General features: G+C 43.1%; 3 protein-coding genes across 3 annotated transcripts; all 3 read left to right on the top strand.

The window, feature by feature from the left end:
• The first annotated feature begins 138 nt into the window (after positions 1-138).
• On the top strand, positions 139-11335 carry LOC107279337 (ankyrin repeat-containing protein At5g02620-like). Its single transcript, XM_066305704.1, has 5 exons — positions 139-426; positions 4155-4510; positions 9576-9732; positions 9825-10354; positions 10629-11335. Exons 1-5 carry the CDS (start codon positions 252-254, stop codon positions 11295-11297), a joined length of 1887 nt encoding a protein of 628 aa, XP_066161801.1. The 5' UTR covers positions 139-251; the 3' UTR covers positions 11298-11335.
• Positions 11336-14410: 3075 nt separating this feature from the next.
• LOC4349949 (F-box/WD-40 repeat-containing protein At3g52030) lies at positions 14411-20443 on the top strand. Its single transcript, XM_015762074.3, has 9 exons — positions 14411-14736; positions 15618-15803; positions 16032-16086; positions 16560-16658; positions 17444-17547; positions 17770-17859; positions 18370-18512; positions 19128-19212; positions 19817-20443. Exons 1-9 carry the CDS (start codon positions 14549-14551, stop codon positions 20181-20183), a joined length of 1317 nt encoding a protein of 438 aa, XP_015617560.1. The 5' UTR covers positions 14411-14548; the 3' UTR covers positions 20184-20443.
• Positions 20444-24095: 3652 nt separating this feature from the next.
• Positions 24096-26379, top strand: LOC4349948 (hydroxycinnamoyltransferase 4-like). Its single transcript, XM_015762073.3, has 2 exons — positions 24096-24776; positions 25324-26379. The coding sequence occupies exons 1-2, from the start codon at positions 24348-24350 to the stop codon at positions 26236-26238; spliced, it is 1344 nt and encodes a 447-aa protein (XP_015617559.1). The 5' UTR covers positions 24096-24347; the 3' UTR covers positions 26239-26379.
• The last annotated feature ends 1421 nt before the right edge of the window (positions 26380-27800 follow it).

Below are 27800 nucleotides of genomic sequence, written 5' to 3'. Positions count from 1 at the left end.
AACCAGGAAGCTAGCTAGGTTGCAGTTGTGGAGTCCAGGATGAGGGTATGCATTGCCATTCACAGCCTCAAATTCAGTCTGTACGTATTAGGCGGTAAATATCTCGATCCCTTTCCCCCAGCTTCATCAGCTGCACACTATATATTCACGCATGCAGCTGCAGCTAGCTAATTCTTACAGCTAGTTACTACTAGCATATACTTTATATCCTCTTTATCTCTAATAAGCTTAATTTGACACGTACGTACGGCATGCATACTCCATCAATGGATCAGCCGGCGGCGTCGAATGGTGATGAGGCGCCTCGCATGGAGATGTGCCCGTCGCTGTATCGCGCTGCACGGAGCGGGCGAGCGGAGGAGGTCATGGCGTTGCTTCTGCAGCAACGGCCCGGCGATGGTGCAGCAGCACATCGTCAAGTCGCTGGTAATTGATTAATTTAACAGTAACCACACACAGCTTATCACTGCAGTTGTCTGTTCATTCAAAGGAAACACTTGCCATCTTAATTTTCTCCAATCGGTACGGAGAACCGATTATAAACATTATAATCATTCAAAGTTGATGATTCCTACCAATAATTTCCATAAACATTATAAAGTGTTTATGGAAATAAACACTTGCCATCTCAAATTCTTGGTAGGAATCATCAACTTTATAATGTTTTAATAACGTCTTACATTTTTTAATGTTTTTTTATATCATTATGCACTCGGAAAAAAATATACTCCCTCCGGTTTCATTTTAATTGACGTTTTGGACAATGACACGGTCTACAAATATATCTTTGACCTTATTTTTCTATTATAATATATACAATAAATAAATACATGTTTACTTTTATTGTAGTGCTTTGAAAGATAAATCTATATATGTTATTCTAGTTTCTTTAAACTAAATATTTTTAAAGTTATTGATGGTCAAAGTTATAAAAGTTTGATCTCAACCTTATCCAAAGCGTCAATTATTAAAGAACCGGAGGGAGTAGTATGTAATTCATCGCTCCATGAGTCTATTAACTCAATCATCCATTCAAAAACATCCCAATAGTCCAAGAATGTGATGTGATATGCATCAAGGTGACTTTGAATTGTATTAGTCCTCTCTTGTCTTGTACAGACCTGTTCCTTTCTTGACATGACACTATTGTAACACGTATCAACACTTCGTATAAGGTGTGTAAACATCCTTGCTCATAGAGTCGTATAGTCCATACCAGAGCACCAAATGACCGTGTTGCCCTGGTAAGTTTTGGTTTGATAAAAAAAATCCAGAGACTTTGACTTGTACAACAAAATCAATGTCGTGTGGAAACAATTTGTAATATGAAGATTAGTATAAGTTCAATTCATACACCATATATAAAATATATTTTGACTTGGTTTAAATTATTATAAAGTTTGATATTATTGGATAATTTTATCATACTCTCTCCATCCTCGTTTTCTTTTCATTATTGACCATCAACATTTCAACCTTGACCACTGATAACACTTAAATGATTAATTTATAAAAGTTGCACGTTTGTATTTATGGTACGACGCATATATATTACTTTCAAGTATATATAAACTTTTTGAAAAGGGGAGGAAGCTGTGAAAATTAAAAAGTAAATAGGATTATGGGCCTTTTGTTTGGGCTTAGGCTTATAGATAAGCAGCTTATGCCAGGTTTTTCCAGTTAGGCAGCTTATTCTTCCTTGGCTTAAAAGTCTCCACTGTGTTGTTTGGCAATCTAGCTTTTGTGTGGGATGGCTGATTTGCTAACTATTGAATGGTCCAAAACACCCCTGAGATTTTGGTGGCTTGTTTACAAGCTAAGGACATTGTCAAATGTATTTTTCTGGCGTACGTATGATCTGCTAGTAACGTCACAAACATCATCTTATATTGTTACAATTACCGTGACCATTATATTAGTAAAATAATAAGATCACATATATGCCACGACAACAAATGAGGAAGTAAAATAATACAAGCACATATATATAAATTAACCTATCAATCTATGCCCTTGTTGCCGTTAGTGAATTAGCAATCCTATCACGGAAAGCATTCATGTCTTCATCATCCACCGCTAATCCATTGATACCATTTTCTTGAGATGAACTAGCTTGTTCAGTGTTTGGATCGAACTCTTCATCGAGATCACATCTCCCAAAAAGTTCATCACGCAAAACACTGTCTCGAATAAAATTGTGAAGAGCCATACATGCAAGAATAATCTTCGTTTGCCTTTTCATCCGATAACTTGGCAAATTCAGTAAGATCCGGGTATAGCTGAACTGTTACCAGTGACAAAAGCTTTATCATACGACGTCCATTTCTTGTAGATTAGCCGGTGGTCCATTACGAAAATGCGTATGATTAGGGTGCTTCTAAAAAGGGAAAAAAGAACAAAGTTAGCACAAGTTTAAATGTAAATATGAACTGGAACATGTAAAGTGTTTAAATAGTATATACCACTATGTGGTCCGCCCACCAAGCATCATCAGCAGTAAATGTTCCTTTAATTGGATCCCAGCCTAATCCAGTTGATTTTTCCTTCAGTTCGATCCACAAGTTGTATTCCTTCTTTAGTGTTTCCCAGTGGTTCTTTAATTGTTTTTGGTCATGCTTTTTCCCTGTCCTCTGAAAGAACTTCAGCTGTAGATTTTTGTAGCCAGTAGTTGACAAACAACCCGTAGGTCTATTCCCAGCCTCACATTCCTCGGCACAGATCTCACAAAAGGCCCTGTTGCTAAATGTGTCCCAATTTGCCTTGGATCGAGGAACTAGATCCATCTAGACAATTTACATTCAGCCATAAACACATTTTAATGATTTATAGTAAGATTTATGTAATGCTACATGACTTTATTACATGAAAAATGTTTAGGCAGTAAAGATGCACAGCAATGTATTCAGAAAAAAAAAGATATTCAGCAATTTAACTTCGTGCTGTGTAACAACTACATTAATGGTCTAAATAAATCATGTAGGCAAATCACGCAATAAAACACATCATACTGATATTCCATCATTGTCACCTGCTAATTTATCCATCGAGAATATGGGCTTGTCTTAATTACCTTGATCACAGAAGGCTGCCAAGAAGATGGCGCTAGTGTCAGGGAAGAATCTGATGACAGTTGGGAAGAAGAGCAGCAGGGGCCTAGGGGAGGAAGAGGGCCACCGATGCCCGTCGCCGGCGGCGGAGAGATGGCTCCTTGGTTCGCTCTCGCTCGAGGATAGAATTCAAACAAAACGATTCGTTCCGTAATTATAAATGGATTGCATGGTGGGTAATTTGTTATCAAATTTAATGGCACTGGATATTCTCCAACCCACAAAAGCCAGAAAAAGCACCTTTCTATGGGCTTTCGGCTTTTAGTTATAGGGTGGCTTAGGCTTTTTTAAAAGCCAGATGAAAAAGCCTGCCCTTTGTTTGGGCTTTAGCTTTTCTGGCTATAAACTGAAGCTTAAGCCTAAACAAAGAGGGTCTAAGTGATGAGTATTTGAAACAGAGGAAGTATATCCAAAGTTGTTTGGGACAAACGTGATGTTTCCTCGAGATGCAAAGCCCCAATCAAGGAGGTTGTTGCACAGAGAGATGGAGTGCTACTATCATAAATCAAAATTGTCCATTGTTTGATTTTTAAATACAAATCCATGCACGTCCTTCATCTACATTTGCCCTTAAATGTTAGCTACAATACTGAAACATTTCAAAAAATATATAAAGAAATGCAAGCCTATGATATCTCTATCTCTGTTACTTGAGCCCACCACCCCCTGTCAGGAAAACAACAGTTTGCCTAGAACTCACAGACATACCAATAAAACTAAGTATCTGATGTTTCAAAACCGTCTTAGTACCAATAAAATAAACCTATTTTATCTTGCGAAACCATCTCCGCCCACGATGCCATCATCCAAAAATCCAACCCCAAACCGATCCTCTATCCTCGGTCATCCTAGCATGCAAAAAATTAGAAAACCAGGGGGGATGACCCTGTGAGAACTAGAAAAAAAGAAATGGGCTCTCCTTCTCTAGTCCGCCACACAATAATGATCTTCTTTTGTTCAAAAAGTTGATTTCTGTTGCAACTCACAGACATTTGACTAGTATATCATCATACAAGCAGCATTTAATTCTCCTCGTACCCATTTCAGGCATCATTCAGCACAGACAGTGCAACGTACTCGAGGTGACGGCGGAGAGGAACACCATTCTTCATGTCGCAGCGGAGAAAGGGCATGGCGAGCTGATCCAGGAGCTCTACCATAGGTTCATCAGGGACAATAGTCTCCTCTCTCGCCGGAACTCGGCGATGGACACACCTCTGCACTGCGCGGCGAGGGCAGGGCACGCCGGCACCGTGACGATCCTTGTAAATCTGGCCCAGGACTGCGAGGAGAATATCCTGGGATGCCAGAACGCGGCCGGGGACACGGCCCTACACATGGCAGCGAGGCACGGGCATGGCGCCACCGTGGAGGCTCTTGTCGTGGCACGTGCGAAGGCGACCGTGTTAGTTAGCATGAAAGGTTCGGATCATGTGATGACGACCTGACAGCTTGCATGCATGTAGTTGTTGAGGTTAGTTTGGATTAGGTTAGTCTATCCATGCGGATCAGGTTAGCCTTTCCTCCACATGCGATAACAGATGTTTGTTAGAGTTTGTTTTCTGTTTTCTGTTACTGCATGCAGTCGTTTCATCAATCTCGGCTTCGGTTGTTCTCAGCTGCGCCGAACTCTGTATCGCCACGATGGGGGCTGTTCCCATCACATATATATTAACACGAAGGCGACGCACAGGATTAGTGCGATCGTTTCCACCCAAACTAATTCACATGGTATCAGAGCGTTGATCAATTCCCTAAGAGATCAATACTCATGGCCTCGTCGTCCAGTACGGCTGCCACAAATCCGTTCCAAGGCCACCCAATCTCAGAGAAGCTTGGGAAGGCAAATCATGCGCTCTGGAAGGTGCAAGTAAGCGCCGCAGTTAGAGGAGCGCGGCTTCAGGGGCATCTCACCGGTGCAACCAAGCGGCCGCCGGCAGAGATCGCTGTCACAAAAGATGGCGCCACCAAGAAGGAGCCGAACCCAGCCCATGAAGACTGGGAAGCCACCGACCAGCAAGTTCTGGGGTACCTTCTCTCGTCGCTGACAAGAGAGGTGCTGATGCAGGTCGCTACATGCGACACCGCGGCTGAAGTGTGGAGCGCCATCGAGCAGATGTACTCCACCCACACACGAGCAAGAGCGATTAACACTCGGTTTGCTCTCACCAATACAAAGAAAGGTAACATGTCAACTCCTGAGTATTTTGCAAAAATGAAATCCTTAGGAGATGAGATGGCTACTGCCGGAGGTCGCCCGATCGATGAAGAGGAGCTGATTCAGTATATCATCACCGGCCTTGGCGAGGGCTACAGCGAGGTGGTGTCGGCTGTCTGCGCTCGGGTTGAACCAATCTCTGTGAGTGATCTGTACTCTCAAGTGTTGAACTTTGAAGCTCGCCAAGCCATCTACCGCGGCGCACAGGAGGTCACCGTCAATGTTGCCAACCGTGGAGGCTTCAGCCACGGGGGGCGTGGCAACAGCAATGGTGGCCAAGGAGGTTCGCGCGGCGGCGGCGGCGGCGGCCATGGTCGCGGCAACGGAGGAGGTGGCCGTGGTCGAGGCCGCACACCAGGAGGCGTTGATAAAAGACCAATCTGCCAAGTGTGTTTCAAACGGGGGCACACGGCAGCAGATTGTTGGTATAGGTACGACGAGGATTACGTTCCTGACGCCAAGCATGTTGCAGCTGCAGCGGTTAACTCCTATGGAGTTGACACAAATTGGTACATCGACACTGGTGCTACAGATCATGTCACGGGAGAGCTGGACAAGCTCACTATGAAGGAAAAATACAACGGTGGTGAACAAATCCACACAGCAAGTGGTGCAGGTATGGATATTAGTCATATTGGTCATGCTATTGTTCATAATCCCAATAGTCGTAATATCCACCTTAGAAATGTTTTATATGTGCCTCAAGCTAAGAAAAATCTTGTTTCAGTACATCGCTTAGTTAATGATAACTCTGCCTTTCTTGAATTACATCGTGATTATTTCTTTCTTAAGGATCAAATCACCAGGAAAAACTCTCCTTAAGGGAAGATCATGGCGCAGGCTATATCCTCTACCACACTCCTCCTTGAAGCAAGCCTACAGTGCCATCAAACTATCTTTGGACCGGTGGCATCATCGTCTTGGTCATCCTTCCATTACCACGGTTAAACAAGTAGTCAATAAGTTTAGCCTCCCCTGTTCAGATTTGTCTAGTGAGTCAGTTTGTAATGCTTGTCAACAAGCAAAGAGTCATCAATTACCTTTTCCTATTTCTTCCAGTGTTTCCAAACACCCCTTAGAACTTGTCTTTTCTGATGTTTGGGGACCTGCTCCAGAGTCTGTTGGGAGAAAAAAATATTATGTTAGTTTTATTGATGATTTTAGTAAATTTACTTGGATTTATCTCATACAGCATAAGTCTCAAGTGTTTGACAAGTTTCAGGAGTTTCAAGTCATGGTAGAACGTCAATTTGATAGAAAAATTCTAGCCATGCAAACTGACTGGGGAGGCGAATATCAATCCCTTAACTCTTTTTTTTCTAAGATTGGCATTGTTCATCATGTTTCCTGTCCTCATACTCACCAACAGAATGGGTCGGCTGAGAGAAAACATCGTCATATAGTTGAGATCGGTTTATCTCTCCTATCTCATGCATCCATGCCATTAAAGTTTTGGGATGAAGCCTTTCAGGCGGCAACTTATCTTATTAACCGTGTGCCTAGCAGAGTTATCCATAATATTAGTCCCCTTGAAAAACTGTTCAAACAAAAACCCGATTACTCCTCCTTGAGAATTTTTGGTTGTGCCTGTTGGCCTAATCTTCGCCCCTACAATAACCACAAATTACAATTTCGCTCTAAGCGTTGTGTTTTTCTTGGGTTTAGCACTATGCATAAAGGGTTAAAGTGTCTTGAGGTCTCTACAGGACACATCTATATTTCTCGCGATGTTGTCTTTGATGAGAATATTTTTCCCTTCACTGAACTTCATGCCAATGCTAGTGCCCGTCTTCGTTCTGAGATTGATATTCTCACTCCTGAACTGCTAGGACCCATACGGTCTGTTGGGAATGAACAATGCATGCATCCAGTGACTAATCCATTATCTGCTGATGTTTCTGCTGCTTTATCTAATCGTGCTAATGAGCCACATAGAGATGGTGCAGTACATCCCGCTGATGCAGAAGATCCGCCGGCGACGCCTCCTCTGGATGCCAGTTTTGGTCCAGAACCAGACCGTGTCGTCCACCACTCCCCTGCGGCCACGTCATCAGGCCGTCATCCGGGTCCCACACCTGGTTCTGTGCCACGGGGGGTAGCATCATCGCTAGCAGAGGAGACAGCAGAAGACTCAGTGTCGCAGGCGGTGCAGGAGCAGGAGTCGCAGGTGGTGCAGGAGCAGGAGCAGTCCTCACCAGCGCAGGAACATGCACAGGCTGTCACAGATGAGACTAATACATTACAGCATGCAGATGTGACTGACACAGGTTCAGAGGCACCGGCAGGACCGCGCACCAGGTTGCAAAGTGGAGTTCGCAAAGAAAAGGTATATACTGATGGTACTATTAAATATAAGCATTCTTGGTTTACTGCTTCAGGTGAACCTACAAATGATTTAGAAGCCTTAAAGGATAAAAATTGGAAACTAGCAATGGATTCAGAGTATGATGCTTTAGTTAAGAATAAAACTTGGCATCTTGTTCCTCCTCAGAGAGGGAGAAATATTATTGGCTGTAAGTGGGTGTATAAAATTAAAAGGAAAGCTGATGGTACCCTAGATAGGTATAAGGCAAGGTTAGTAGCAAAAGGATTTAAACAGAGGTATGGTATTGATTATGAAGATACCTTTAGCCCTGTTGTTAAAGCTGCCACTATCAGAATAATATTGTCTTTAGCAGTGTCTAAAGGTTGGAGTCTTAGACAGCTAGATGTTCAAAATGCCTTTCTGCATGGGTACCTAGAAGAAGAAGTTTATATGCTACAGCCACCAGGTTTTGAGGATCCTACTAAGCCACATCATGTGTGTAAACTTGATAAAGCTCTATATGGGTTAAAACAGGCACCTAGAGCCTGGTTCTCTAGACTAAGTAAAAAGTTGATGGACCTTGGTTTTAAAGGATCAAAAGCTGATACGTCTCTGTTCTTTCTGAATAAAGGTGATATAACTATGTTTGTTCTGGTATATGTTGATGATATCATTGTAGCCAGCTCTTCAGAGAAGGCCACTGCAGCTTTACTTCAGAATCTAAAAGGGGAATTTGCACTCAAAGATCTTGGTGAGCTGCATTATTTTCTCGGAATAGAGGTAAGCAAGGTTCAGAATGGCATTGTACTGAATCAAGACAAGTATGCCAATGATTTATTGAAGAAAGTGGGCATGATAGATTGTAAACCTGCTAATACACCTCTTTCAGTAAGTGAGAAACTCTCTCTTCATGAAGGCTCATTGTTAGGGCCTGAAGATGCAAGTCACTATCGCAGTGTTGTTGGTGCTTTGCAATATTTGACTCTTACTAGACCTGACATAGCTTTCTCTGTTAATAAAGTTTGCCAATTCTTGCATGCTCCCACAACTGTACATTGGATTGCTGTGAAAAGGATTCTTAGGTACTTAAAGCAATGCACTCGGTTAGGACTTGAAATTCATAAGTCAGGATCTACTTTAGTTAGTGGCTTCTCTGATGCAGACTGGGCAGGCTGTTTAGATGACAGAAGATCAACAGGAGGATTTGCAATATTTCTGGGTTCAAATCTGGTCTCCTGGAATGCTAGAAAACAAGCCACTGTGTCTAGATCTAGCACAGAGTCAGAATACAAAGCTATTGCCAATGCCACTGCAGAAATAATGTGGGTGCAGACTTTACTTGCAGAGTTAGAGATTAAAAGTCCAAAAGCTGCTAAAATATGGTGTGATAATCTTGGAGCTAAGTATTTGTCAGCTAATCCAGTGTTTCATGCCAGAACGAAACACATAGAAGTTGACTATCACTTTGTCAGAGAACGGGTAAGTCAGAAACTTCTAGAAATTGATTTTGTTTCCACTAATGATCAAGTTGTAGATGGATTCACTAAACCTCTGTCAGTAAGACTCCTGGAGAATTTCAAAAGCAATCTGAACCTGGTTAGGTCCGGATTGAGAGAGGGTGTTAGTTAGCATGAAAGGTTCGGATCATGTGATGACGACCTGATAGCTTGCATGCATGTAGTTGTTAAGGTTAGTTTGGATTAGGTTAGTCTATCCATGCGGATCAGGTTAGCCTTTCCTCCACATGCGATAACAGATGTTTGTTAGAGTTTGTTTTCTGTTTTCTGTTACTGCATGCAGTCGTTTCATCAATCTCGGCTTCGGTTGTTCTCAGCTGCGCCGAACTCTGTATCGCCACGATGGGGGCTGTTCCCATCACATATATATTAACACGAAGGCGACGCACAGGATTAGTGCGATCGTTTCCACCCAAACTAATTCACAGACCGAGCTAAACAAAGCCGGTGTGTCACCGTTGTACTTGGCAGTGATGAGCAGGTCAGTGCCTGCCGTAAGAGCAATAGTTACTACCTGCAGCGACGCATCACCCGTTGGGCCGAGCTCCCAGAATGCTCTGCATGCTGCCGTCTTCCGAAGCTTAGGTAAGATATCGGCTCATGTTGATTCGGCAGATCTCAAGCACAAAACAAGAATGTGTTTGTCAACTCGATTGATAAATTTGTGTCTTTGGCAGAGATGGTTCACTTATTATTGCAATGGAAGCCAGAACTGGCTAGCCAGGTCGACTGCAATGGCAGCACCCCACTCCATTTCGCGGCATCCGACGGCAACCGCAAAATCGTACATGCAATCCTAGCCATCGTGCCAACTGGCACAGTGTACATGAAGGACTCGGATGGCCTCTCCGCTCTTCATGTCGCGGCTAGGTTGGGACATGCCAATGTTGTCAAGCAACTAATTGGGATCTGCCCTGATGCTGTTGAGCTCCGTGACGGCCATGGAGAGACCTTCCTGCACACCGCGGTCAGGGAGAAGCAGTCCTCGATCGTGTCCCTCGCTATCAAGAAACACAAGCAGGTCGGTGGCCTTCTGGACGCGCAGGACGGGGTTGGGAACACGCCGCTCCACATCGCCGTGGTTGCCGGCTCGCCTGACATTGTGAATGCCTTACTCCATAAGGGGAAAGTGCAAAGCGATGTCTTGAACGACGATGGACACTCGCCGCTTGATCTCGCTTCGACATCGACCAATTTGTTCAACATGGTGAGCAATAACCAAATATGTGCAAGCATTAAATGGTTCAATACATCTTGACTTAGAAGTTTGGTATGATTGATCTTCATTAGAAAAAAAACACTTACATATATGAGGCTTGTCAGAGATGTTGACCACCACATGTACTGACAGGCCTCCACTCGTTAGAAATTAGGTGGAGTCATAACTGACCACTATTTTTTGACGAAACCCAAACACATCAGAGATGATGGCATGGGCCCTCAGCTTAATGGTATATATTCATGGTGTGCATGCAATGCAGGTAAGCTTTGTGGTGATATTAGTTGCTTTTGGGGCACAAGGCCGACCACAAAGGAATGACCATCTAAAGCCGTGGAGCGGCCGCGACATAGGTAAAGGGATAGAGAGGACAACTGACAGCCTTGCGGTGGTGGCCGTGCTCATCGCCACCGTCGCCTTTGCCGCCGGATTCAACATGCCAGGCAGCTACGGAGACGACGGCACGGCGAACCTCAAGGGCAGGTTCTCATTCAAATGGTTCATGGTCCTCGACACCGTCGCCGTAGCGGCATCGGTGGTCGCCGTGATCCTACTCGTCTACGGGAAGGCATCGCGCTCCGCCGGCTCGTGGAAGAGCTTCGTGGCGGCGTTGCACTTTATCTGGGTCTCGCTCGTCAGCCTGATCCTGGCCTTCTTTGCGGCTTTTCGCGCCACGATGAGAACCTCGAGGGCAGTCTCCATCGTGTTCATGGTTATCTACGTGTGCCTCATCGTTTTGGTTGTCAATGTCGGAACATGGGTTGAACCTGTAACGACGATGCGTATATTCTGGAGGTTTGTGTGGCGCAGTCACCGGACTAATGCCGTCAAGAGGCAGTATCCATTGGCCGTCGCTACCGTCTACAACTGTCTTCTCTTTTCGGTTATAAATTTTATAATATTTGCCGGTTTGGGAGTGGTACCGTCCTAGTTGGAGTGGGGAGGATTATCAAGCTGGCACCTAGACAATATCTCATCTGCACCTGCACCACTGTAATTAATTAAGCTCACATATTAGTGATATAATATCGAGAATAAAATCATTGATATAAGAAGCACAACGGCGACCGATTTGATGTCAGTGCTTTTATTGGGGATGTGTTATTAGCTGCTAGCGTGTGGTGATACGATTTATCTTTTTTCTGGTTATATCCTTTTAGGGTTATAACCTTGTAATTTCTTCTCCTGCTGTATTGATATAGAACTTCACATCGTCTTTGTAAAATCAAAGTGTGTTTTTGATTATTAATTTATGATGAACAGTTGGCGTGACATGTAATTTATTTTGATATTTGATAATTATGACAAAGTGGTGCTCTCTGTGTGGAGCCAGTTAGACCGGACACGGGTAGACCGGTCAGACCAGCGTAGTACGTGAGGTCTGACAGGCCAACCGGATGGTCTGATCGGCTGGATCCTAATTGGGGTTAGTTTCGGGTTGTTCATTTGGATACTCATAACTATCTTGTGGTTATGACTTCTAGATGATTTCTATACGTGTGTAGTACTGTTGTGTGCTAATGTAGAGCAAGTTGGGAAAGAACTTATGCTCGGATATGGTTTATTGTTTGGTTCATATATATAGGTGTACCTTGATGCCTTAGGAGAGCGTTGTCGGTGATGAATTGGAAGTCAAGTTGAGATAAGATGACGCCCGATCAGTCGAGATATCATGCGGTATGCTTAGGATAAAGAACAATGCAAATTATTGATGGAGATTTCATACGACATATTGATGGGAGATCGTGCGCATATGGAAAAAAAAGTCAATTTTGAAAGGAGTCCAAATTTGGAAAGATTAGAATTCGAATGATGAAATAAATTTGTTTTTTATACGGGAAAGTTTCCTAGTGGATTAAAACATCTTGTACAAGTTAGATTCGTGATTTTAGGCTACCAACCTCGGACATAAATAGTGAGAGGGTTGAGGCCTACCGGTATGGATTTTGTGAAAATTAAGTTTAGAGAAAAGTTAGAATTTCGAGTTTAGTCGAATTTAGTGTGAGGAGTAATGTTGTTATATTTTGTAGCGTGAGGAGTAATGTTGTTATATTTTGTAGCGTGAGGAGTAATGTTGTTATATTTTGTTAACACAAATAAAAGTAATAAAGTTCAATCTACTTTTAAAAGGTCTTCAATTAATGTTTTTATGGTGGCAGTCTCACACCGGCAGGATGCCGGTAGTCAGACTGATGGCACCACAGCGGTTGGACCGAAGGCGGTGGCAGGTGACAGCAAGGCGAAGGGCGGTCAGACCATCTGATCTTCTTTTGGCCAAACCGGTGACATCTGCATGGTCAAACTGGCGATCAGTATTCCAAACCGCACTCTACTCTTCTTTGAATTACATGCAAGAGTCAGCACCACAAAATTCCAAACCGCGCATGAATCAACCATATAAATAAACAAGCAATATAATCATACTATTCATTACAACACCAATTTAAGTTAACTGCAAAAATATAGAGAGAAATGTTTTTCTCTCTACCTGAACTTGTTAGGTTAGTGCAGGAGCCAGCTTTTCTTGGTAGCGGCGTTGGCCTCACCGATCTATCAGCCGCTGCAGGTATCGCCACTCGCCATATTGGTCGGGCCGTAACGCATCAACCACCGCTGACGTGTTGGCCGTCACTACTCACTATCACTATGTCTCACTGAACAGCAGATCAAGATTCAGTTGGCCCGAGTTGGATCGACACCAATCATGACGTTACAAAATTAGAAAAAGTCCACTTTAGGTGATTAGGTCTCTTAACCGTAAAACAGGTATTTAACATCCTCTAATTTTTAAAACCAGTGTAAATCAAGTTTCTCAGCGGTTTGGAAGACGGTATCGTCCTACGTGGTGTCTACATAGCATCATTAAAAAAAAATCAATGGGACCCACATATCATTGATATCATCCCTTCTTCCTCTACATCCTCTCTTCCCCATATCATTTTGCTCGGCGCATTAACATTTTTTTTAGATAATGGAATTTAACATCCCAGCCTTTGCTCAAAAAGAGCTACAGCCAATTATTACATTGTAGCAATCCAGAAAAGAGCATAGTTCGGCTAAATAGGACACACCAAACAAAAACAGAGGAAACCAAGCCAAAATAAGGAGAACACATTTATTGAAATATATTTGTGAACCTCCATCCATAATTGGCAAATAGTTGCATAACCATCGACTCCAACTTGCGGCATGCAACCTTTAGGAACTCCCCATCATCCTCACACATTTGTAGCTGTACCCAAAACCAGAGTCAGTGCGTTGCTCGGCGCATTAACATGGGAGAGCGTTGAGGGGAACCGGCAGGAATGAGCGAGTCAACGGATCAATTCATGGAGGTTCTTCACCTCCTCATCCAACTCGTCGTTTAATTTGCTGCACCGGCGAAGGAAAGGAGAACCCTGCGGCCACGTTACAGAGGCTACACCGCAGTGATTGCTATAGGTCGTGGCAGATGCGCCACTGCTCTACCTTCAACTGTCTTTCTCTTGCCACTGCAATGGCCTCAACCTTCTCCTCTCTCTTGTGACCGCTGCTCCCTTTCCCATGCCGACGTTGCCAAAGAAGAAGAGATGAGGATCGCGAGAGAGACAAAGGAGGCAGATGAGGAATAAGGGGTGATGCCATTGACATGTGGATCACACTGTTCTTTTATTAATTATTATAAATGCTATGCACATGCCACGTTAATGATGACAAAGTCAAAATACCATCTGGATGTCACTTAGAATGAAACCATCGTCTAAAACTGCCAAGAGATTCATATGTCACTTATTTTAAAAGTTAGGGGACACGCTATACCAGGTTTTGTGATTGAGGGCTACGAATTATAATCTGTAAAGTGCACTTTTCCCTACAAAATTCGGGTGGTTATGTTCGATAGCTGACATGGTACATATTCAAAATTAAGTTGGGCCGAGTTGGGTTACTACCATGGAGCGATCCAAAATTTGATGGGCCTAAATGTACCGAGTTAGTTGTCAGTGTAATGGGCCATTGGGCCAGATCGACTCGGGACTTTGCTGGGTCAACACGCCGTTATCCACCACACAATCGGCGGAAGGACCGAATAGTCGCCGCCGGCCACCGGCCACCGGCCACCGTGAAACCAACGAGCAAACGGCGGCGCCTCCAGAGAGATCGGGAGAGAGAGAGAGAGAGAGAGAGAGAGAGAGGGGTTCGGCCATGGAGACGAGCAGCAGCCGGGGACGGAGCGGGAGCGCGGGATTGAAGCGCCGCAGGGGCCCCGGCGGCGGCGGCGGCGGGTCGGGGTCGACGGCGCAGGCGCTGAACGACGACACCCTCCGCTCCGTCTTCTCCCGCCTCGACGACCACTTCGACCTCGCCCGCTGCTCCACCGTCTGCAACTCATGGTTCGTCCCATCCGCCGCGCGAATCGTCTCCTCTCCCCTCCTCACTCCCATGTTCCCCCTCCTACTGCTACCACGCACGCTGTGTGTTTGTGTTTGGGTTTCGCTGGGGATGTTTATTTTTTGCTCTAATTTACAGTACAATACGGCAGGTATCTACTACTACGAGATTAGAAGAAATAGCCTCAATTACTACTCTGCTGTCGCATTGCATTGAACTCTGCTGCCTGGATTTTATGCCTAGAGGTTGCAGGATAAGTGGATAACTATGAAGCATGTCCCAATACTCCGGGTCTGCGGTTTTCCTTTTTTCCTTAAATGGTATATATATATGCTTCAAAGTAACTGTTGCTTAGAACACTGAATGACTAGTCAAATTGATGAGTTTTCGTCATGGTAACATTTGTTGAAGATGCATTTAACCTCTCATTTGTTTGTTATCTGCATCTTAACCATGTACCTCTGGGGAGCTAATCAGTGTTGTGTGTTTCTTCTTTGGATATTCATACTCTGTCCAGTGGTTTGTGACTTGACTGCTAAATTAGCGCTGTTTCTGGTTTCCAGCTACCATTTTCTGTCCTGACAACTATGCCAATTATGCTGCTAATCATTTTAGTTTGGATATTATTCATACTCTGTCCAGTAGTTCGTGACTTGACTATTAATTCAGTGATTCAGTGTTATTCTGGTTTCCAGCTACCATTTTCCATACTGACAAATACATTTATGGTGCTAATCATTTTAGTTTCATTTGGTAATTTTATTCATGCATGTTTCTCGTCTATGCCGCCAGATCTTCCTTGTGAAAATTCCAAAGTTACCAAGCAATTTATCAGTTGTTATTAAAATTTGTACGTACTTATTCTACTCTGCTTGGTTTATAGGAATAGAGTTATTGACACAGCTCATCTGATGAGGGATCTATATTACAAGAGGAATCCACAAGCAAGAAGTTCAGGGTCTAATACTTCAATAAAGAGTTACTTCAAGGAGCTTGCACTTGATGAACATGCATCGTCTTTCTCTAGAGGTCCTGCTGAAGTTTATCAGTGGATTGGTCATCCTAACCAGTAAGCCTGTAGCCCTGTACTATGCTGAGCTTCTGTATTTAGGCTGTTTCTTGTGCATAGTGAATTAGTTATATCAACTAAAAGAGTTCTCGTGTTCTCAAACATTTTCTTTTTAGTTTTTTCATATTGTTCGATTTGATCAAGTATCTTCTTTTCTGGAGCTGCACTGTTGGGATTGTGGCTCAATATCCACATTTTTTTCTTTCAGTTTTCTATTTCTTGTTTCAGGGCCACCATATGCCGCATGAAGAGTGGTTCAATCTTAACTGGAGTTGGAGATAAGGTGAGCCTTGCATCATGTGCCGTTCTTATTATCCTTCATCAATGTGAAATGGCTGTTTTTTGAAATAAAAAAGTAAGATGTAACAGGCACAAATAATTAATGTTTGTACTAGTACAATAATAATTTTTGTGCTTTAGACCTTTTTGGTAGGTCCTTTTAGCAAAAAGAAATGTAGTGATGTAGTATACAAAAAAAAAGTTATATTTATATTTGTTTTTTAAAAAATAGGGGTATGGTCAATGGCCTTCCACTCTCGCTATTCAGGTGATGCTATAGTAGTGCAGAATGCCAGATGAAACATGACATGACATGATTGTGGAAACCATGGCTGCCTGAGTACATTGCGAAGTTTTTAGATAATTGAAAGCATGATTGAAGATTTTTAGTGCTTACTGCTTTTTTTTTTAATTTTGTTTAATACCGTCACAGATCTTATAATCATGCTGATCATCTTGGCATTTGATTTTTGCCAGACTCTCCGACTTTGGTCTGCTGAAAGTTGCAAATACATGAATGAGTACATTGTTCCAAGTTCTAAAATGCTGGTCAACTTTGATTTTGATGAAAATAAGGTAATCGATGTTGGTAGCTTTCAGTACTTCTGTTCTTAATTTCTAGCTGCTACTAGCTTTGTCCTTATGCATTTGACAGGAAGGGCTATAATTGATTCTTGCTTCAGTAAAAGTTCCATATGAAATTCCAAGTGTTCTGTAACTATGTACAAGAAGGCCTATTTGTAGTAGCTCACCTATATGTCAGAAGCTCCAGCCACATATTTAAACATCTTATTTGTGCAGATATAAGCATTTGATCTCCTTTGCCTTAGTGCTATGTTTCTTTTTCGAATGTGAATGGAAACTGCAAAATAGACTATTTATGCTATTGATCCTTACAAGTATTATTAATATAACATTTGAAGCAATTCGATTATATATTAGTGAGATTCAACAAGCATAATGAGAATGATTGCTTAGTTGCTGACTCTTGTAGGTGCATTTTTCCCCCCCACGATAGTGGTCAACATATGGGAAAATGGTGTGCATATAAAACTGGAGATGGTTATGGTCTCATTAGAAACACCAGCTGTGCTTTGTCCTGGAAATCTTTGTAGGTTGGGATTTTTACCATTATGTGCATTAGGTTGCACATAAGTAGTCTTGGATGTTCTATATTATCATCTTCAGCTTAATAACATTGGCTGAATTGGTGATTCTAATAGTTGTATATTGTATAAACTTTTCTATTCATCATGGAGATGCAGTAAACCAGGTTCAAACAACTTTGATTTAAGTTATGAACCACACCATATCTATAGACTTATTATTTACATGTTATAAAATTCCAATCCTCTGTGAAGATTGTAGGTTTGACTAGCTCCCAGCTTTGCATATGGAGACGTAGTGAGCCGAGAAGTATTTTTCAATCTCGTGGAGCCTCATTCAACCGTGGCTTATGTATGAGGTGAGGAACATGCTTTAAGTTTGTAAAATGACATGCCTTTTGTTTCGAACAAATGAAAAGTTAGATGTTACATATACTACTGAAATTACTGAATTGCTCATGAAAGCATGTAATCTCAGAGGCACAGGATTATTGCGTAGGGTCGTGTGCTGTCCAAACGTTTTATGATAAAGATTTTGTTAGCTTTAACCCCCAATGCTCATTTGTTTCCACTTTCCACAGTTATGCCGATCCAGAGGTTATAATTGGTTGTGAGGATGGTAGAGCATTTGTATATGATATGTACAGCAGGAGTTGCTCAAGCATCTACCGGTGAGTACACAGAAACATAACATATGAATACGGTTCCTTTCAGTTGTTTGATTCTTATCATCAAACTGCAATATAAGCTTTAGTTCACTTCTGAGGAATTATATAATTTGATATAAGTATATAACCTTACCTAATAACCATTTCAGCTGGTATAATTTCGTCTTGTTTATCAATGCATGTCTGCACCTCATGAAGTTTTTTCCCCTTGAATGTTTTACATAGTTTTAAAGTCAAATGAGATTGTGCTGAGGTTTAGAATCTTCCTTCTAAAGGTGTATCTAATTTGATATTTATATGGGCCTCTAGTGGATGCAGAAAAGTTGAGAAGCAACACTTATTTGGATACAATTGATCTTTGAGAATGACATAGTGTACATATTTAAGAAATTTTTGAAGGATTAATAATTACAAATGCAGAAAAAAAGAGACAATTTTGCCCCTGTGATGTACAGTTCTGCATTCTATATTAGTATGTCCTGCAGCTGATGCCTATTTAACTGTGTTATACAGGCTTCACTCTTCTCCCTTGACATGCTTGACAATAACAGATGACCAGCTCATTGCTGCTGGTTCTACATTTGGAAATGTAGCTATTGCAGATCAAACCTCTGGACAAAAGTTAGGTGTTCTGAAATCAGCTTTTGCACCAACAGGTAACCAACCCCTCAGCTGATCCTGAATAAGCATGATGGACTGCCAATTGCTGATGATTGATGGGGATTGGGGATGTTCTTGGTCTCTTCATCTCTTTCCATGTTGAAAATGTTCAAATGTATCAGTTTCAAAAAAAAAAAGTCCAAATGAATTGACATACCATGACAAAAAACATTTTCATTTACCATAAAGAGAATAATACACCTGCAGCATAATGCTTGTTCAACAGAAGTTTGAACAGAAATGATGACTTGCATATTAAGTTAATGCATGGTTATGCAGTGTCCCCTTTCTTCCCTCTAAAAGGTTGGCTTCCATTAAAAAGAATAGCATTGTTCTAGAAAAATGGCAGGATGCTGAGTGACAATCTTATCCAACTCTTTTTTTCTTGTTTGGCAATTTCTTTAGTTATGTTGTTCTTTATAAAAATCATGCCTTATAATCTCGTCTCAGTTCGATGAAGAACTATATCTAAGATTTTACTGGCAGTATTTGTCCTTGTTAAATCTTTGTAAATAAAAGGCACCAATGATGATCCATTTCAGTATGTTAGATATTTAGTGCTGTGAGCTTAATCAATACTAAGCTAATTTCATGTTTTCTAATGATTTCAGCAATAAGATGCTTGTCATTCAGCACAAGTGGCCATTTGATATTCGCGGGCTCATCTGCTGGTTATGCGCACTGCTGGGACTTGAGGTCGGTATCGTAAGATGATAGAATTTAGTAATTTACTATCATTGAGCTGTCTGGTCTGTGTAATAACTGAAGCTCTCTCCTCTGGAGTTATAGAACAAATCATGAACATTGAAGTATTGTTTTTTAAACATTTTATTTAGTTTGAGACTTTCAGTAGAGTGAACTTGAATAGAGAGATGCATGGCCTATATAAACCATTTGCCTTTGTCTGTACTCCATAGTCCATACCTGCCATGATCTTTCAGGAGTATGTGTGTGCAAAACTTCTATTAGTTTACAAGTATTAGTTTACATCCTACCTGTCATTATTTATCACAGAAGAGATTAGTTAAAGAGTTCAGATTACTTTAACATTCTAGAACAACTGACAATTATTAAGTTATCTTTTGAAATATACTATGAAGTTTATCATTTTTAGAATCTTTTCTCATTTTCACTTTCGTGATGCTTATGGAGTCTGTAATTATTTTACATTGCTTTTAGTTCGTGCATGGCAAGAATATTGGCACACTTATAGTACTAAACTGCTAATGGTGTACCACAGTAAGTCATAGCTGTGATCTCCATTAGAGCCATACTTATATTCTCTGTTATTCGTGCTCAGGACCCTGAGGCCTCTCTGGGAAAAGAGAGTTAGCCCAAATGTCATCTACAGCGCACATCACTTGCCAGGTGACACAGCAACACTGGCAGTCGGCGGTATTGACGGTGTGCTTCGCTTGATATGCCAAAGAACCGGTGAAACCATCCGAAGTTTCATAGTTAATGCAGACCGCCCAGCAGCATCCAGTTCCCATCAGCAAGTCGAAAAGAAAAGCGTCCGCCAGGTTGCTCCAAATGCGCGGCTTGACAACATCCCCACACGCCTGCGCCCTCAGATCACTTGCCTGGCAGTAGGCATGAAGAAAATTGTGACCACACATGGCGAAAACTACATCCGTGTCTGGAAGTTTCGCCCGAAGAGTTCTTAGAATGATCATCCGGAGCCAGACACTTTGTTATGATGCTTAACGACCCCCCTTTTTGTAAAATTAGACGAAAATATGTTCTGCATCTGTCAATGCCAGATAGTATGCCATGCTGTTGTGTTGTGCAAAAATATTTGTTGTATCAGGAGTTATGTTGAATTAATCTCATACCTTTACAAATTATTGTTGGTTGTTTCAGTTCTCACAGGATACTCAAGTTGTAGGTGCACTCAAATATCAATATTAGCAGGTTCTTTTTTTCATTTTGAGTGGAGGATTAGAAGGTTCCTTAAACTGGTGGCTTGCCACACTAACAGTACGATTTCTCAAAAGACTTTTTCCTACTGCATTGTATTGATTATATGATCATGATGTTAAGATATATGCTAAGTTTGTTTTTTAAATATTAATATATCGTGTCAAGTAGATTATCCATTTCATTTGATCCCTATTTCATCAACTTCCTCCTGCTTGCTAGCTCACACTATTGCCGCACTGCCTACGTACTCATTCCCTAGGCTGGCCTGATTCATATATACCTAACAGAAGAGATCTGTTATCTTATCTAACCCGTGGAAATAAAATACTAATCTCGTGGAAATAACATAATCATCAGCTGATAACCCCTCTACCCTCATCTCTTTTCACAGTTTTTAAAATTTTTTTCTGGCTACTCAGAGTGGCGACACGTCTTTTTTTCTTTATGTCTATGTCTTCTCGTGTTAAGGCCCTGTTTAATTTGCAAAAAGAAAATTTTTGGTGTCACATCAGATGTTTGATTGGATGTTAGAGGGGGTTTTCGGACACGAATGAAAAAAACTAATTTCATAACTCGCCTGAAAACTAGGAGACGAATCTTTTGAGCCTAATTAAGCCGTCATTAGCACACGTGGGTAGTAAGTAGCACTTTATGGCTAATCATGGACTAATTAAGCTCAAAAGATTTATCTCACGATTATAAAGTTTACATAAAAATCTTTATATTTATGAAAATACAATGCGAAGAAAAAAATTTGTTTTTGAGGACTGCACTGTAATCGCGAAAAGTATCATTCTTAGAAAAAAACGGACTTGCTAAAAAGATGTCGACACTTTTTGGGGCTGATCTCAGTCGGCTTTGCTATCCGTCTGATCGCTAAACGTCTTCGGCTGTGCCTGTTCGGACCGTTCGATTTCTTCTCTTGATCATCTCCTAGCTAGAACGTTAGGACTGCATATGCTTTTGCATTTTATCTTTTACAATGTAAGATTTAAATTTATAAATTTACATGGTAGTTACACCCCACTTACACACCACTTATATATGCAATTAGTATGTAATTTTAGGATTTACATATGTAATTTTAGAACTTACATTGTAAATACACTAAAATTACATATGTAATTTAGGGACTTACAATGTAAATACATACCGACTAATTTTTGGTAAAAAATATGGCGCCACAAACATAGCTACTCCCGAAAAAAACACATTAATCACACCACCTGCTGGGCTGTCTATCTCTCCCTCGAGACCAGAAAAATCTCGCTCCCATCCATGCCTCTGTCGCCGTCGTCCTTCACCGCTCACCCTCGGCGCTGTCCTTCGCTGATGCTGCGGCCCTTTGCCAGTGGCATCGCCCCCGACTCCATTGTCTACCTCTGGCGTCGCCCTCAATGTCGTCCTTCTGGTGTCGCCCATCCACACCCCAGCCCCTAACTCGAGCCCTCCTCTAGTCCTCTTCCTGGCGTCGCTCCTTGTTCCCCTCTCCTTGCAGAACCGACAACACCTCCCTAACCTCCTCCAACAAACGGACACGGACGGCAGGGACCCAATGTTTTAAATAGCGGGCTAAAACATTTAGCGGATAGCTCCTCAAACAGCTATAGCGGGCTAAATAAAACTATAGCAGCTAAATTATATATGAGAACAAATAATTAGAATCCTTCTCAAATAATTACATAAGATAGGGCAGCTATAGTGAGAGATTTGAAACCCTGCAGGGACCCCTCCAACGGGTGTTTAATTACCACAGTAGCTCCTCAAAAAGCCCAGGTTCTACGTATACTGCATGCATGTGAATTGCATCGGTCGATGCATGCTGCCAAGAGTGTTTTTTCGCTCATGATCAAGACGAAGAGTAGTTCACCTATGGCCGGGGGCCGGCCATGGGACCCAAGAGATCGAGTGTTGCTTGAGAGTTACGAAGATAAGCGCAAGACCAGATGCCTAGTACGAAGAAAATTAAGGGAAAGTAAAGTACGAAAGAATAGCCTAGACATGAAAAATCGGAATAATTAACTATTTACCACTTTTACTATTTTTACTAGTGCTTCTAAAGGATTTGCCACTAAACCCACATGTCATAGACACATGAGGGGCCACATATCATAGACAACGAGTGGCAAATCCTTAATCACCATATCTTAAAAGTGGCAAATGGTTAAATGTCTCGGAAAAAATCTGCCTTTGGAAACGATGTACTGTGAGCACTCAGGCCATCCCCAATACATGTCCCTGGAGCATAGCCCTGTTCACCCCATCGAGCAAACGTCGCTTTTCCGGCCGGAGCCATCTCCCAGCAGAAGGTCGTGACTCCTCTGCGAGGCACGCGCCTCCCTGTGCTCCTCCGCTCCTTTTCGTGGAGCTGTGAGCCATGGTCCTTGTTCCGGCACATGCATTTTCTCCTTCTACCCTCGGTCTCATCCGTGGGGAGGAGCCGGAGTAGACGGCACGGTGGTGAAGCTCCGAGCCGGCGGTGCGGTGGGGAGGAGTTGGAGACGGCAGGGTGGTGGAGCTCCATGGAACGAGTCGGCGACGTGGTGGGGAGATCTAGCTTGTGTCGTGGACGGCGACGGGCGGTGGGAGAGAGAAGTGGCGACGAGCTGGGGACGACGCAGCCCACTAGATCCAGCTTCCAGCATGATGGACAACAATGGGCAGTGGGAGAGAGAGGCGGTGGCGACCTGGGGACGGCGCTGGCCCACTAGATCTGGCTGCCGGCGTGCTAGATCTAGGAGAGAGAGGCGGTGAAGAGGAGCTTCGTCAACAACGACAAGGGAGAGAGAGAGGAGCGGAAGGAGGGGCAGGCGGAGACGGGTGAAGGGGCGGGTGGTGACAATTGGGTCAACGACGAACGGAGAGAGAGATAAGCAGGAGGAGGAACCGGAGGCGACGGGTGGAGGGGCGACGATGGGGTCGGAGCAGCAAACAAAAAGGGATGATGAGGGAGAAGCTGGGCAGTCGGTGGGCTAGGGGTAGGGAAGGAAAAACATACATGTGGCTTCGTGGGCTAGAGCACGACCGTTGTGGACTAGAATACCTCCACTGTTACCTTAGATTTGGTAGGGCTGGTTAGGGCTGGTTGGAGTACCCTCCATTGAAAGATGCGTGTCTAATGAGGCCCAGTTTAGTTTCCAAAAAGTTTTTCCCAAAAACATCACATCGAATCTTTGGATACATGCATGAAGTATTAAATATAGATAAAATAAAAACTATTTGCGCAGTTAGGGGGAAAAAGCGAGACGAATCTTTTGAGCCTAATCAGTTCATGATTAATCATAAGTGCTACAGTAACCCACATGTGCTAATGATAGATTAATTAGACTCAAAAGATTCATCTCGCGGTTTCTAGGCGAGTTATGAAATTAGTTTTTTTATTCGTGTCAAAAATCTCTTCTGACATTCGGTCAAACGTTCGATATATATAACACCTAAAAATTTTCTTTTCGCGAACTAAACAGGGCCTGAGTACCTAAGTCCACCTATAGTTCACTTGATGATACTACTATGTGCGTTTTTCAGTGGATGCCCTCATAGAGACCAAAGAGATAAGGGCAGATTTTGTCGTAAGCAATGATTGGATTTCACGTGGCCTGCCTGCGGAGTAGGTGTCAAAGATCTGCATGCAAGGGCTGAACCACTGAATCAGCCCACTGAATGCTGACATCTCAAATGACGTATGCATTTCCCGTTGGGTATAGGGACCACCAATACATTTATCGATAAATTTTCTCCTAAAAATTTAACAGATATAAGATACTTTATAATACAACGAATCTGAAAAAAAACATGTCTGGATTCGTTGTACTATAAAGTGTCTCGTTCGGTGCTAGATTGCTATATTATGGGACGGAGGGAGTACTATCTATAAAGACGATGAGTAGTAGTAGTAGTTCAGTTCACCTATGGCCGGCCATGGGACGCAAGAGATGGAGTGTTGCTTCGTAGTGCCCAGCGAGAAGACGCCGAAGCATGTCCTCTGGCTTTCTCCCCTCGACATCGTCTTGGCCAACAGAGGAGCCCTCACCCCGCTCGTGCACTTCTACCGCCGCCGCCATGATGCCGCCGGCGGCGGCGGCGGCTTCTTCGACGTGGGCAGGCTCAAGGAGGCTCTGGCCAAGGCGCTGGTGGCCTTCTACCCCCTCGCCGGCCGCTTCCGCGTCGGCGGCGACGGCCGGCCCGAGATTGACTGCAACGCCGATGGCGTCTTCTTTGCGGTGGCTCGGTCGGAGCTCGCCGTCGATGACATCTTGACTGATCTCAAGCCGTCGCCGGAGTTGAAGAGGCTGTTCATCCCCCGTACTGAGCCGCCGTCTGCCGTGCTCGCCGTACAGGTCAGTGTTTCGTTTCGCTAGTTCGTTCCTACTTGATGACGCCGTTAATTTTGGACCTGATTGTTTTTTTTATTTAAAAATTTTGTGTAAACGGATTAGATATAAATCATGCTTAAAATACTTTTAGTAATAAAATAACTCACAATAAAATAAATAATAATTATATTTTTTTAATAAATGATCTAAACGTTAACAGTATTATCTATTAAAAACGAAGGTACTCTCTCCATTTTACGATGTAAGACATTCTAGCATTTTTTATATTTATATTGATATTAATAAATCTAGACATATATATCTATATAGATTCGAACGTGGTAAATGTTAGAATAACTTATATATTTTATATATTGATTCTAGCATTTTCTATATTCATATTGATGTTAATAAATCTAGACATATATATCTATATAAATTTATTAACATCAATATAAACATGAGAAATGTTAGAATGACTTACATTGTGAAACTAATGAAGTAGTATTCAATTTGATTTGCTTGGATCGAAGTTAGAATACGTAGGTTTCAGCATTTATTTTTCTTGCAGGTGACCTTCTTGAGATGGGGCGGTATAGTGTTAGGGACGGCGATGCACCATGCCGCCGTCGACGGCCATAGCATGTTCCACTTCTTGCAAACATGGGCTGCTTTCTGCCGGGACGGCGACGCCGCCGTGGTGGAGCTGCCCTGCCACGACCGCGCCCTCCTCCGCGCGCGCCCCCGGCTCGCCATCCACCCTGACGCCTCCTCCGTGTTCTGCCCCAAGCTAAACCTCCGTCCGCCGTCGGCGTCGGGCTCGGGCCTCATCTCCGCCAAGATCTTCTCCATCTCCAACGACCAGATCGCCACCCTCAAGCGGATCTGCGGCGGCGGCGCGAGCACCTTCAGCGCCGTGACCGCCCTTGTGTGGCAGTGCGCCTGCGTCGCACGCCGGCTGCCGCTGTGCTCCCAGACGCTCGTCCGCTTCCCCGTGAACATCCGCCGGCGCATGAGGCCACCCCTCCCGGACCGCTACTTCGGCAACGCGCTCGTCGAGGTGTTCGCCGCCGCCGCGGTGGAGGACATCGTATCGGGGACGCTGGCCGCCATCGCCGCCCGAATTAAGGGCGTGATTGGCCGCCTAAACGACGACGAGATGCTGCGGTCGGCGATCGACTACAACGAGATGGCGGGGATGCCCGATCGTCCGGACAATGGCAGCCTGCCGGAGACGGAGCTGCGGGTGGTGAGCTGGCTGGGCATTCCGCTGTACGACGCGGTGGACTTCGGGTGGGGGAAGCCATGGGCGATGTCCCGTGCGGAGTCATTGCGCGGAGGGTTCTTCTACGTGATGGACGGCGGGGCAGCGGATGGTGACGGCGGGGACGCCGCCGCCGTGCGGGTGCTCATGTGTATGGAGGCTGCAAATGTGGAGGAGTTCGAGCGATTGCTTCGTGCCAAGTTTGTGTACCCGAGGATTTGATTTAGCATGTGTCGGTTGGCTTTGTTGGAGTCTCTCTTCTCTGTGTTGTGTAAGCGCATATTTATTGGGACTAGCTACACAATTTATGACAGAAAATCCCACGTTGCATCTTGAAATTCTAGACCGTTGGGTTGGCTTTAAGATTCGTGTGTACTGTAACCTTATCGTTTTACTTTCAGGATTGCTAATCCGCGCAGACGCGCCGGATTAGCAAGTCGCGCGCGTTTCGAGTCCGTAGCTTCTGGCGCTCCTTTTTTTTCTTCTTGTTTCCGTTTTTTCTGTTTCTCGTCGCACGTGGGCCACTATAATCACGTGTCATTAACGCTAATAACCATGCTAAGCGTATGGATTAATCTAATTAAAGATTTTATTATCAAAATAATATATAAATAGCTAAGTTGAAAAGTTTCAGAGATATGATGAACATTTTTAAAATTTTTGTTGAAAGTTTTCAAAAAATTGCCTTCAAAGTTGAATTTTCGAGTTGACAGTTTTGAAATTCGAGTTGGAAGCTTTCAAATTCAAGTTGGAAGTTTTCATATTTGAGTTGAAAGTTTTCAAATTTTGATTTAAAAGTTTTCAAAATTTGAATTGAAAGTTTTTAAATTCGAGTTGAAAGTTTTCAAATTTTGAATTGAAAGATTTAAAAACTTTCAACTCAGATTTAAAAACTTTCAACCCCAATTTGCAAACTTTCAACTCAAAATTTGAAAATTTTCAACACAAAATTTAAAAACTTTCAAGTCAATATTTGAAAACTTTTAAATCAAAATAAAAAACTTTTCAATTCTACATTTGTAAAGAGGTGTACGAAAGATTAGAAGAAAAATCGGAAAGAAACGAAAAAAAAGAAAAAGAAAAACGCGCCTAAGATCAAGAAAAAAAGTACGAAAAAAATAAAAGGGCCCAGGGGGAGGGGACAGCTGGCGTGCGCGCCAGCAAAATTGCTGGCGCGTATGCACGCACTAGCCATCCCCTTTTACTTTCCCTCACTACCGTATGCACGCACACTCAAGCCCGATGAGCTCACCTCTAGGGCTGCCGAGCACCGATAACAGCGTCTTCTCCTCAAGAGTAGCAGTGTCTTCCCCGTCTCTGATGGCTCCCCGTCACCAAATCCACAACCAACCACTTGATTTATTTGCCCCAACCACCAACACCGTCCCACCGCCCGTCACCGACCTCGTGGCTCTGATGGAACCACCGGTGCCTCGCCGCTTGCCTGTGTCCACTGTCAGTCCTCTAAGCCCTAGCTAAACCCTCCAACTCCCCCTCCTACCCAAACCCTAATTTACATGTACTTTACTAGAGCTCACAGGAGTTGGGCACTTTACTAGAGCTCACAGGAGTTGGAGGAGCCCAGGTATAAATCTTGGTGCGAATCCGATGATCCAAAATCTGTAAAATTTCATCCCTAATTTCTGTTGCATGCCATTTAGTAGATCCGATATTTATATTTGATTCTTAGCTGCTTGTGTTTTCTCCCTGCCAGCACACACGGATATATAATAATCAAATGATTGATAATTTGTAGATTGGTTGCATATGTTTTTGAGGCGACT

This window comes from Oryza sativa, chromosome 11 (assembly GCF_034140825.1).
Source record: "Oryza sativa Japonica Group chromosome 11, ASM3414082v1".
NCBI classification, from domain to species: Eukaryota; Viridiplantae; Streptophyta; class Magnoliopsida; order Poales; family Poaceae; genus Oryza; species Oryza sativa.
The sequence above is the reverse complement of the archived record's forward strand: the minus strand, read 5'-3'. Positions and strand labels throughout refer to the sequence as shown.

What these genes read in the sequence shown, in the direction of transcription:
- LOC107279337 (XM_066305704.1), top strand. Translation starts at nt 252, where the DNA reads ATGCATACTCCATCAATGGATCAGCCGGCGGCGTCGAATGGTGATGAG. An exon ending in TGGCACGTGCGAAGGCGACC is followed by an intron (nt 4,511 to 9,575) that starts GTGTTAGTTAGC and finishes ACTAATTCACAG; the next exon opens with ACCGAGCTAAACAAAGCCGG. An exon ending in CGACCAATTTGTTCAACATG is followed by an intron (nt 10,355 to 10,628) that starts GTGAGCAATAAC and finishes CATGCAATGCAG; the next exon opens with GTAAGCTTTGTGGTGATATT.
- LOC4349949 (XM_015762074.3), top strand. Translation starts at nt 14,549, where the DNA reads ATGGAGACGAGCAGCAGCCGGGGACGGAGCGGGAGCGCGGGATTGAAG. An exon ending in TGGATTGGTCATCCTAACCA is followed by an intron (nt 15,804 to 16,031) that starts GTAAGCCTGTAG and finishes TTCTTGTTTCAG; the next exon opens with GGCCACCATATGCCGCATGA. An exon ending in AGTTGCTCAAGCATCTACCG is followed by an intron (nt 17,860 to 18,369) that starts GTGAGTACACAG and finishes TGTGTTATACAG; the next exon opens with GCTTCACTCTTCTCCCTTGA.
- LOC4349948 (XM_015762073.3), top strand. Translation starts at nt 24,348, where the DNA reads ATGGCCGGCCATGGGACGCAAGAGATGGAGTGTTGCTTCGTAGTGCCC. An exon ending in CTGCCGTGCTCGCCGTACAG is followed by an intron (nt 24,777 to 25,323) that starts GTCAGTGTTTCG and finishes TTTTTCTTGCAG; the next exon opens with GTGACCTTCTTGAGATGGGG.